Raw genomic sequence first — 12,386 nt, 5'->3', positions numbered from 1 at the left:
ATCCATTGGGTGATTGGGTCCATGCTCCACAATGGAACATGGACACTTAAAATGTTCTTCCAACCCCTTATTTCCGTAATCCTGCCGTTTAATGAATCTACATCAAGGTCTATGTGGTCACCCCACAGAGCTGCTCAGATGAGGCCCTGCCTGGACCACTATGTAATAATAGATGTTAATCTGTGTGGAAACAGGCTTACATATCTCACTGATGAATGACCAATGTAATGCTGAGAAGCAGGTAGGTTTGATCAACCAATGTCTCATGCATAGTAAGGCGGTCCAGCGAGGATGGCTGTAACTTCCCTTACCAGAAGACAATTTGGTCTGCAAACCAGAGCAGCTGAAGTTCCTTACTTGGAATGCCACTCTTGGCTTTGTCTTGAATTCCTTTTTGAACATCATTTATACTGAAATACCAGGTTAGTTTTGCAATGCAATTGATTGCCGCTTTCAAAAAATATGGGGCAACTCTCCCAAAACCTTCCACCCCACTACCTGTCACCCATTGGCTTTCATCTCATTATCAGACAGCCTCCAATTGAAGACTGGTGCATGGGCACACACTTAATATGCAAAAACATACACGCAACACTTACCAGGATCATCGGCCAGTATTTGCATCAGCCTGTCTGATCTGGCCTTTTTCGCATTATCATAATCCTCTCTTGTAAAGTTGGGGGGAAACTGTGGTAGAGTGAACTGCAAGAAAATAGTTTGATATATTACATGATATTATATATATGAGGATATGGCCCATGTGAAGCCTTCTCTATCTAGGCCCCATGCCAGCAGCGCCGTACAGTCAGAGTACGAGAAAGCTCAAACTAATGCGCATGCACAGATCACTGGCAAAATGGCTGTGTATTTCCCAAACAAATTCTCTGCAGCACTGCCACAGGACTCCCACTTAACCTATTGGGCAGCTGTAATCTTAAAAATGGGCAGTTTCCCGAAACCTCTATATATTCTTCAAACTACTCCTATTCTACTTACTAAATCCGAACTAACTTCTCTCAATTCTATTTTACCTGAGAACATCTGGAATACCAAGAAACCTAGGATTAGCCTTTACAAACTGATGCAGCCCAACCAAAGAGGGGAGAAGAATTGAATCTACCTAATATTAAACAATCTAACCTGGCTTGTATTTTCCACTTTGCAGTGGATTTTAATACTATCGATGTAGCCCTTGACTCCCAAACTTTGTTCCCCCCTTTCACTTAGCTAAATAAGACACGCATGCCCTTCTCAACTGAAATATCAATTTGAGCATCCCTTTTGTCCTCTACCATATACGCTTGGAGACTAGCTAGGAAATTCCTTCATATACAATATCTTTATTCTCAATCTCTTCCATTACTTGGAAACTTGTGGTTTGTCGTCATTATGTCAGGATAGCTTTACTGAAAAGTCATACAATTTTTTTTTTTGCTCTATGTATTTTCTCCTACCTGTAATATGACGACACTCAGGCATATAAATCGCCTTATTATTATATTACTATAGGAGAAGTCTTATTGATTCACATTTATGCTGTAAATGGTTAGAAAATTGTACTGAACATATCTTTTGAGGGTTTGAAATAAATAAAAAAGAAATGTGGTCTGGGCCCACCCTCGCTTCACGTGCCTGTGTGAACCAAACACACTGCACCTATTACAAATAGGTCAATATACTATTTTATATATTCTAAAATTAGATATATACTTCAGTACACTTACCGGGAAGGGATCAACACGATTCGGGCAGGTCAACAGCACATATTTCCTACGAATCCCAACGCTCCAATCATCCGATGAGGAGTTTGCCGCAAGGGACTTTGATGAATCAGATTCATTAACTAGGACAAACAAAAACACTCATAGCTGGCTGCAAAATATAGATACATACAAAATTCAGGTCTATTTCATACAATCAACTGCGGTGTTAAATCGTTCTCTTTATACGAGCCATTAATATAATTTTAACAGAGTATTTAAAAACTTCTTTAGGACTACTCCAAAATATTCATAAGGTAAATTAGCCAACTCCTATTGCCCACTCACACTAGCATCATCACACTGAAGGACAAGAGTCCACGCCACTAAGGAGTCTGTCACAGTTACATGATGTGCTATGTATGAAGCTGTGATAACTGCAGGGGACATAAGGCACTGCTGTTGTGTTGTACTCAGAGATCTAGCTAGTTTGATTTTTCTTGCATACAATTGCTTTAACCCAAATAGAAGTACAGCAACCCAAACCTTTGGCACCATGGTTGCACGGCCCAGAAATGTTGATATATTAGTCGTCACGTAAGATTCCTACATTAACAGTATTAGATTGCTCACTTACACTGTCCAGACTGGTCGCTGTGGCCCATTTCCACTGGGGCTGATGGACTTTTTTCAAGAGATTCATCTCTACGACAGAAATGCAAAATTTGTATTTTGTAATGCATATACATATTGCTAGACAGGGTTTGTCTTTCTTCTTATTTTTTTATTTTTTTGGGGGGGTGGATTTAAGGGTTTCAAACATCAGTTTGAAGCCTCTGTAGGTGGTAAGCTGAAATGTAGAAAGTGTAATTTGGGTGCCCAAAAACGTCACACCCAGCACTTTGGTTAGGTTTAGACATTTGCAACTATTTAATTACGCCCTGCAACCTCCCACCACTTTAGACAGGAGATTGGATACAACATTCACCCCGTTTATATTTAGACAGAAAACTGAAAGTCACCCATAGTTCAGTCTTATTGGTATGCACACCATTAAACACTGATAATTATCCGAAACTAGTTATAGCCTCTAGCTGGGGCAACTCAAGAATTTTCAGAATACAGAATAGATTAAAGGTTTGCTTCACCCCAATTGAATTGAAGGCAACGGAGACACGATCTGGAGAATAACCTTAGATCGTGATGAATTCACCTCTCGATAAGAGATTATATTTGGAGGATATATTCCATCAAAATTTAGGAGGAGATTAGGGAAGTCTCGCCATGTATACAAAAAGTATACAAAAAGGCCATCCTATATGAAAAATGTAAATATGGATTCTTAAATGAAATTAAGTGTATTAATGGTAGGTCGGTGTATTTTGTTTATGTATGATTTTTATTTTTCATTGTGGCTTTCTTTTTATGAATGTGCAACTAGTAATTGTGTATATTGTGCTAATATATGTACAATAAAAATTTACATAAAAAAAAAAAAAAAACACACACACCACAACACCTATAAAGAAATATTTAACAGATCATATAAGCAATCTACTATAACTGCTGTATATATTTTTACCAAACTAGCAATTGCTGGCACGTTAGCATCCAGAGTTACACAGAGGGATCTTGAATGGAAACCGCTGGCCATATACTAGTATCTTATATGTATGTTTCAAAGGGTTACAGAAATGTCATTTATTAGGTAATTGCACTAATTATATGGAATAACTTGCATAACACAGGCTAATTAGCTTTGTGTCTGTTTGGCAGCTAATATATAGATGTTACAATCTGTAAAATAACTGACTACCTGCAAACTAGGATCTATACCCAAGATAGTGTTTGTTTGCTTATTTATCCAACTATGAATGTTATGTATGTTGTTTTGAATAAACTATTTTAAAGTTATGTTTTAAAATTTAGAACTACACATACCAAAACAGTGCTCCAATAAGTTACTTTGTTTCTCTTCCCTGGGTTTCTTTTATTTTGGATACTGTTCCTAGAATGGACCTTTTTTTATCAGGCACAAATGTAGAGTCAAAAAAATGGGACAATCTTGATGTGACCACTTACAATTTGTGGGAGCCCTGCGGCAGCAATGCTGGGGTTTTTAACCCTATGGAGTGGTGTCAGCTGGATTTAGGTCCTCTGACACCGCTCCACAGGGTTAAAAACCCCAGCATTGCTGCCGCAGGGCTCCCACAAATCGTAAGTGGTCACATCAAGATTGTCCCATTTTTTTGATCTACCTCTGTGCCTGGTCCATTCTAGGAACAGGATCCTAAATAAAAGGAACCCAGGGAAGAGAAACAAAAGGGGCGACTATTTCCCGCAACTGACACCAATGGTTCTATGTGAAATTTGTATATAAATTTTTTTCACATTATTTTATCCAATTGATTTTTAATAGATATAATGTGTATAAATGTGATTATTCATTTTCTACATGCTGTGTTATAATTGTGTTGAACTTCCTCAAAAGTGCAAATATCTCCCTTTTGCACTTATGGGAAATGCAGTGCAGGAGTCAGTAGCGCACGCAGGGGGGGGGGGGGGTTCTGAGTACCCAGAAACCCCCCCAGGAGTCTAAGGGCCCTAGGCTGAAAGCTGAGGGTCCCCTCTTTCCATAGGTACAAGAATTTTAAAAATCGGCCCTGGGGAACCGGAGATATCTGACTTCAAAGCAGTGGTCCCCATCCAAGCCTGTTAATTGCTCTTCCCAGTCAGATATTTCAGGTTCTGTCTGACAGAGTTTTTCTGAGGGTACATTCTAAAAGCTGGGACTCTCCCCCTTTGATGGACACTAGTAGCTTGTCTCTACTGTTCCCAGAACCAGAGATATCAGCCTTCCAGCAGCTGGTTACTGCCCAGCTCCACACACCTGGTATGTCGTTTTATATTCTCATTGGCAGATTGCTCATCCTCCTGAACTCTGATCCCCTAGTCCCCAATACCATTTGGTAGGTGGGATTCTCTAGTTTTTAATTCCATTAAAATCTAAGAAATTTATTATTTCCGGGAACTGGAGATATCTGCAGACAAGCAAGCTGTCCTCCCACCAGAAAATTATGAATAATAAGCCCACTCCACTATACACCCCTCCTCTGCATATTAAACATCCTCTACACCCTGGAAGTTATGTATCAGAGCCCCTTCAATCAGCCCAATGCCCCCTTCTCCCACCATCTGTGCAGTAAAGGGGTAATTACTGATCCAGGCCCTACATGCTGAGCGGTTGATATAATACCCCCTACCACCCGCGGGACATCAAAGCTTCCCCCACCCCTACCGCTGGAGGATCGGTAGGGGCCCAAATACATTGCTATTCCCAGGGGTCTACACTGCTGTTGATATGTATGTATGTATGTATGTATGTATGTATGTATGTATGTATGTATGTACACACACACATTTTATTATTTATATACATTTGGTCTATCTAATACTTTAACTGACCCGGCATATACTGGGTCACCTAAGTGTCCATCTCCGTGCTTTGCTCTGCCCCTCTGGAAACCCCCTTCTGAAAATCCTGCGTTTGCCCCTGGGAGTGGATCAACCTATTTATCACTTTTGTATCAGTAGCCCCTACAGCAGGCATGTCCAAACTGTGGCCCTCCAGCTACACATCCCAGCATACCTTGCCAATGTTTTAGCATTCCCTAATAGCAAAACTGTGGCAAGGCATGATGGGACTTGTTTCACAACAGTTGGAGGGCCATAGTTTGGACATACCTGCCCTACAGTGTCTGTGTCCGAATATCCTTTAGATCCACTTATTCAGTTGTCTCTGGAAGACGCTGAATCCTTTTACCACTTTAATGGATGACCTGAGGATGTTGGACATTTTATTATGCTTCGCTGTTTTGGATGCCATATATAGAGTCCTATTATTTTTAGGTTTCTTTTCTTAGGTCTGATTTTACATATTCTGTTTTAACAATCGTTTATTTTTTATATTTTGGTTTTCTTTGTGCTATATGTGGTCTTGTATTATGTTACTAATGCTTACTGTATGACAGTTCATTCTAAATTAGCCTTGGACCAGTCATTCAGTTTATTTGGATTTCACGTATTCTCTTTATGCAGTAGGTTTGGTTTTTCTACATTAAGGTAAGATGTTCAGTGCAAATTTACTTTTTAACCTTGTATATTGGGATAGCTGTGCTGAACCTGGTTGAGGCCATTAATCTCTTGTCCCTGTGTTCTTTTATTCTGTATTGGGGGGGGGTTAGTTAGATAGTATAATTAGCGGGAATAGGGAAAGCGGTTTTGGGGGAGGGTTATGCGGTGGTTTGTTTTGGGCAGTTCAGTTTTATTATTATTTATTCTCGCTTCGGTAAGCTTTGCCATTTTACTTTGATTTTAGATCTGATACGATATGATAGTATTCTGTTTTCAAATGTGTAAGTTGGGTTTTGTGCACCTTATTATGTAACTATTATCTCCTTATAAACGCCGGTTTATTCCAGACTTGAGGAACCCAAATGGCGCCTTCGGGTAGAGGAGTATTTATATCCATGCTATGGGGGTCATTTTAGATCTTCTGATTCTGTCAACATGTATACTGTCATAAGATACTAGGTGGCTGCACGTCACTTCTGTCTAGGTCTACCTTAGCTAAATTAGTTTTTTTTTATTTATATAGTATTTCTGCAAAACTTAAATAAAAAAATACTGAATTTAAAAAAGTCCTGCACATTTGCTATGAACTACGGCAGCAGTCATGATTTATTCAGACCACATGGCTTTTACGTCAGCAACATATCTGGTGCACACACTGGATGTGGCCTATATCTCTGTCCGATCCGCTAACATATAGTCTAGAGCAGGAGTAGCCAACTCCAGTCCTCGAGATCTACCAACAGTTCACCTTTTCCAGCTCACCTCACAGGTGCACTCATTACCAACACATTTTAAAAGATCCACAGGTGGAGCTAAAATACTTCACTTGTGATTCTGTGAGGAGACCTGGAAAACGTTAACTGTTGGTAGCTCTCGAGGACTGGAGTTGGCTACACCTGGTCTAGAGTGTAGCGTACCCAAATTTAAGACACTGATTCTAGGAGTTACCTGGATTTTTTGGCTGACCTGTCTGGTGTCGTGCTTGGGGAGGACTGAGAACTTGACACAGCTGAGGTGTTCCAACCAATTCTCTTACTCTTCTACAAAACAAAAAATTAGCATTCAATTATTAACCAGTCAATGAAGCCTCTGCATTAGCATATGCAACCTAGTATAACAAGTGCTGAACATTGCTTAATTTTTTTTTAGCAAATACCGGCAAGGAACTGTAGGAGCTGGTGATTGCATTATGGCCAGGGAGTTTAAATCCAGTCTGTGAAGGGCTATTATTCGCAGGGCTGTGGGAGGAGGTCCTAGAGCGGTCGTCAGGTAGTTGCTCATTCAGCCCTCGCTTCAAGTTGTCTGGCCTAAAAACAATAGCAAAGCCACAAACATAAGGCGTTACTTCCCATTATACAGAGTCAACTACAGAGTCAAAAAACCAAGCATCATAGCAAGGTAACCATACCTTGTAGCAGATGCCAAGAGTTTCCCTGAAATACTGGATATTTTATAAATGCGATTTAATAACTCAATCGATTAAGGCTTATCTATACAATGCGCAAGTTTCTGTTCAGAATACTTTAGGACACTACATAAACCTACTTCTGTAGAATTTTCAGAGACACAATAGATCAAGAGCGGCCAAACTGGTGCTCAAAATCTAAAACCAACAGGCCATGTTTTCAAGGCCACCTGTGGATTTGTAACATGTGGCAGTTAGGAACAAATGCAGAACAGGTTTCAAAATGTTCGTAAGGACCATCTTACACCATGCATCTGTGCACTAGTCTGGAAAAAGTGAACGGTTGGTAGATCTCGTGGCTCGCAAAATGTGCCACAGGACATCATTATGGCTTTCAGATTTAATTTATATATTGGTCATTTTCTGTAACACTGTACTGAGCTGCCATGAACAGTCTTTACTTTAATGAACTTCTTACTGTTAATTCAAAAACGGTCATTTCAAACCTCAATATAATGCTATGAGATTATTAAACCAACACAGTAGGTTGCTTTTATGAAAGATTATTTCTAGTATGCTCTGATTAAGATATAGTCTACCAAAAGATGGACACACCAGACAATGTGTGTACTCACCAAAAGGACACTGCCTCTGCAAAGTCCAAGACATTTACTATAAACGACTGCGTCAGCCATAATGCATCATGGGCAGTATATATGGTGTAATGGTTAGCATTACTGCCTCACAGTACTGAGCTCATTGGAACGATTCCCACCATGGCCCTAACTGTGCGGAGTTTGTATATTCTCCCCGTACTTGCATGGGATTTCTCCAGGTACTCCGGTTATCTCCCACAATCCCCCAAAATATATACTGGTAGGTTAATTGGTGCCCAACAAGATTAACCCTAGAATGTCTGTGTGTGTGTGTGTGTGTGTGTGTGTGTGTGTGTGTGTGTGTGTGTGTGTGTGTGTGTGTGTGTGTACACATGTGGTAGGGAATATAGATTTTTAGATCCACTGGGGCAGGGACTGAAGTGAATGTTCAAATATTGTCTGTAAAGTGCTGCAGAATATGTGTGCGCTATATAAAGAAACGGTTAATAAATAAAAATTATGCATTCAGACCACATGGCCCTCAAGTCAGCAACATAGCTGGTAAATACTAGATGTTGGCTATATGTCTGTCCGATCCTCGACATTAACTACCGTTAAAGTTTGTGCAGTATGTTAGGACAGCTGAAAACGGGTTTGCTCGTTAGAGAAGCTATTCGACGGAGTATCACATTTGTGGTTTGGATTACACTCTCAAAATAGTCAGTAAAAGGGAACTTTCATGTGAAACTCAAAGGACTATTCTTGTTCTTTGAGTTGAAGGCAATTCCATGCGAGAAGTTGCCAAGAAACTAAACATTCCCTACAATGTTGTGTACCCCCTTCAGAGAACAGCACAAACAGGCTCTAACCAAAGTAGAAAGAAGTGTGAGGTCCTGGAAGACAACTACATTAGAGTCTCTTGTTTGAGAAATAGATGCCTTACAGGTCCTCAACAGCTAGAACACCAAAGGTCTGCAATGCTGTAACTGCTGCAAAAGGAGCATTCTTTGATTATTTGTAATCTTGTCAATAATGACTATTCATTTTGCAACTCATTTGATAACTAAAAGTCAGTTTTCATGTAAAACTAAATTGTGTGGGTGACCCCAAACTGTTGAACGGCAGCATATAGTTTAGTGTGTACCCAGCTTTACAGACACTGATTCTAGGAGTTACCTGGGTTTTTTGGCTGACACATTAGGAGTCTTGCCTGGAGAGGACTGAGAACTTGACATAGCCGAGGTGTTCCAACCAATTCTCTTCCTCTTCTTCAAAAAATAAAAACACAATTAGCATGCGAATATTAACTCATCAATGAAGCCTCTTGGATTAGCATGCACAACCTAGGGTAACAAGTGCTGAACGTTGCTTAATTTTTTCAACAAATACCGGCAAGGAACTGTAGGAGCTGGTGATTGCATTATGGCCAGGAAGTTTAAATCCAGTCTTTGCAGGGCTATTATTTGCAGGGCTGTTGGAGGAGGTCCTAGAGCGGTCATCAGGTAGTTGCTCATTCAGCCCTCTCTTCAAGTTGTCTGGCCTAAAAATAGCAAAGCCACAAATGTTATTATTTATTAAGTTTCTTATATAGCGCATACATATTCCGCAGCGCTTTACAGAGAATAGTTGAACATTTACATCAGTCCCTGCCCAAGTGGAGCTTACAATCTGTATTCACTACCACATGTACACAGACATTCTAGGGTTAATTTTGTTGGAAGCCAATTACCCTACCAGTATATTTTTGGAATGTGGGAGGAATCGGGAGTACACGGAGGAAACCCAGGCAAATATGGGGAGAATATACTAACCCAGCACAGTTAGGACCATGGTGGGAATCAAACCCATGACCGCAGTGCTGTGAGGCAGTAATGCTAACCACCATACTGCCACAAATATAAGTACATTACTTCCCATTAGGCCGAGTCAACTACAGGGTCAATAAAAGGAGTATCTTAAGGTAGCCATCCTTTGTAGCAGATGCATATTTTCTAAACATGATTTAATAACTCAATAGACTAAAAGGCTCATCTACACAATGCACAAGTTTCTGGACAGAATACTTTAAAACAATACAGAAATCTACATCTAAAAACAGCTGTTAAAACAGGACCAAATCTTACAATGTCGTTATTTGTCAACTACAACCATAGCTTTTCTTTTAAAACTACGTCTGTAGAATTCTCAGAGAGACAATAGAACAGGGGTGGCCAAAACTGATGCTCAAAATCTATCAACAGGCCATGTTTTCCATGCCACTTGTGGATTTGTAAAAATGTGTCAGATAGGAATGAATGCAGCACATATTTGAAAATGTGAGTTTGTGATGACACCTGTGCACCAGTCTGGAAAAACCTTGAACTGTTGGTAGTTCTCATTGACCTATTTGGCGATCCCTGCAATAAAACCTTTTGCTTCAAAAGCAAACTATGGGAATTGAAAAGGACTCCTGTTTCTGAAGTTATGTTGCTACTTACTTTAAGACATATGACAAGGAAACATTTGCTTCAGTTGTTTCAAATGATGATGACTCTTCACTTCCACTGCTGGCTTGCCTCCTATAAGAAAGAATATTCACTGATCAAACAGAGATCATAGAGCAGTTGCAAAAATACAGGATTTTGTACTAACAGTACGTTAAATCCTTTTCTCTGATTCCACAGGTGACACTAGCATTCTACAGTGGGGAATAGAAGACGCCTACAATGAGCATGGGCACTTTAAATTTAAATCAGTGTGGCCAACTCCTCCGCTCCTAGGCAGTCTTGAGCAATTGGGGGAAGCTGGAAGAAAACATACTTCCAAAGAGGTTAAACAGCACACATTTTAACATACAAATAACATTCATACGGAAACAGTGAGAAAGAACAACGAAGAGTTAAAACGACACAAAATGACAAGGGGAGTTCCAACACACAAACTGAATCAACCCTGGCAGGAAGCTTCAAACAGAAAGTTGCCAATGAAACTGAAAACCAACACCGAGTGGGCGCCCAATCGGAGAAAAGGATTTAACACAAGCACAAAATCCCATTTTCTTCTTCTTCATCCACTAGGTGACACTGGAGTTCTACAGTGGGGACGCCCCAGAGCTCCAATCATGGGCGGGACAGCGTCGAGATCCCCGTAAAACAGATCGACCAATCTGCAGCGAATCACACACGATATTCCAACTATATGTAAGACTTACAGAAAATCCATTCCTTCTACCTACCACACTCACAGGGGCTTAGAAGAAATACCTGCAAGGAAGGGTATAAAATATAGATTGGGAAGAGGTGTTTTGCAATACCCAAACAAGCTTTCTTATTCTAGACACCCTAGAAAATGGATAAGGTTGAATCCTCAACCCCCCCTGGAAGAAAGTCTGGATTTTAGGCAATAAAGCCAGCTTCTTTTAAAAGAAGATCTAAAGAGCAGACACCAGCACCTTCAACGATCCAAGGCGGAGGCCCAAATAAAGACCTCCTTGCAAGAAAAGGAGAAGACTCGCCATCTTGAAGGACGGAGAGACCTTACTACTTTCACACCAGAAGGCACAAGACTTCCATATACGGTAGTAAATGGGCCGACCTCACCCGTTTCCTAGCACTCATCATGGTCAGGATTACTGCAGAGGGAATGCCTGCCTCCCTCAGGAAGGACGTCTTAATAACCACATCATCAAATGAAGACTGCTTAAGTCTGAAAAGACAAAAAAGGGCAGCAAGACACCAAGTTGTCCAGCAGAAGCAGGGGCCATGGCTCATTTATGAAGAGACACGAGATTGATGCGAGGCCAATCCGGGTCAATCAGCAGAACAGTGACCTTTCCCTACAGATACGTTGCAGTGCCCGAGGCAGCATCGGAAATGGAGGGAAGAGGCAGAGGAACTAGTAACACCAGGGAGCGGTTAGGGCATCTACCGCACAATAGAGGGGTAACTGATGGTTTAGAGATGCCATCATGTCGATCTGAGGACACCCCCAATGTCTCACCAGCCCCTGAAAAATCTGAGGATGAAGACACCCCTCTCCCTGATGCATTTCCTGCTGACTGAGATAGTGGGCCTTCCAATTGTTGGTGCTGGGGATTTTCCCAATTGTGGACACTGGGAATTTATACAGTTGATATGACCTCCGCATGATCCTGAGCCCAGAGGAGAATCCAACAGACCTCCTTCATGGCCGCATGACTGTGCATGCCTGCTTGCTTGTTTATGTAAGCCACAGCAATGGCATTGTCGGACTGCACTCTGATCAACTTGCCCTGGAGATCTTGCATGTGTACCAGTGCGTTTAACACTCCACAAAACTCGAGTCCAACGACCCAGAAACTGTCAATCCATTGTGACCCCTCCCCAACCACAGAGGCTGGCATCTGTGGTGAGGAGAGTCCAATCCCAGATTCTGAAACATTTCCCCTCCAGGAGGTTTGAAGAAGTGAGACCAAATTAGAGAAAGGCGACCCTGGGAGACAGGGTCACTTGTTGCTGGAGGGACAGGTGGGAACCCGAGCATTGTCGGAGAACACAAAATTGGAATGGCCGGAAACTAAACCGGCCGTACTGT

At 41.1% G+C, this 12,386-nt stretch overlaps 1 protein-coding gene across 5 annotated transcripts in view; it reads right to left on the bottom strand.

Annotated features, from left to right (window-relative positions):
* POM121 (POM121 transmembrane nucleoporin) overlaps positions 1-12,386 on the bottom strand; it is a 38,654-nt gene that overhangs the window by 11,866 nt on the left and 14,402 nt on the right. Inside the window, exons 4-11 of one of the 5 annotated variants that reach the window (XM_083172103.1) lie at positions 10,313-10,393; positions 9,225-9,375; positions 9,012-9,103; positions 6,991-7,141; positions 6,801-6,874; positions 2,338-2,405; positions 1,725-1,843; positions 600-702 (exon numbers count right to left, since the gene is read on the bottom strand). In XM_083172103.1, coding sequence (XP_083028229.1) covers positions 600-702; positions 1,725-1,843; positions 2,338-2,405; positions 6,801-6,874; positions 6,991-7,141; positions 9,012-9,103; positions 9,225-9,375; positions 10,313-10,393 — 839 coding nt within the window. Of the gene's footprint in view, positions 1-599; positions 703-1,724; positions 1,844-2,337; positions 2,406-6,782; positions 6,875-6,990; positions 7,142-9,011; positions 9,104-9,224; positions 9,376-10,312; positions 10,394-12,386 lie in introns of all 5 variants that reach the window. The other 4 variants (XM_083172102.1, XM_083172106.1, XM_083172105.1 and 1 more) reach the window with 4 other exon arrangements.

The sequence above is a fragment of the Crinia signifera genome, chromosome 2, assembly GCF_055691185.1.
Source record: "Crinia signifera chromosome 2, ASM5569118v1, whole genome shotgun sequence".
In the NCBI taxonomy this organism is placed as follows: Eukaryota; Metazoa; Chordata; class Amphibia; order Anura; family Myobatrachidae; genus Crinia; species Crinia signifera.
The sequence above is the reverse complement of the archived record's forward strand: the minus strand, read 5'-3'. Positions and strand labels throughout refer to the sequence as shown.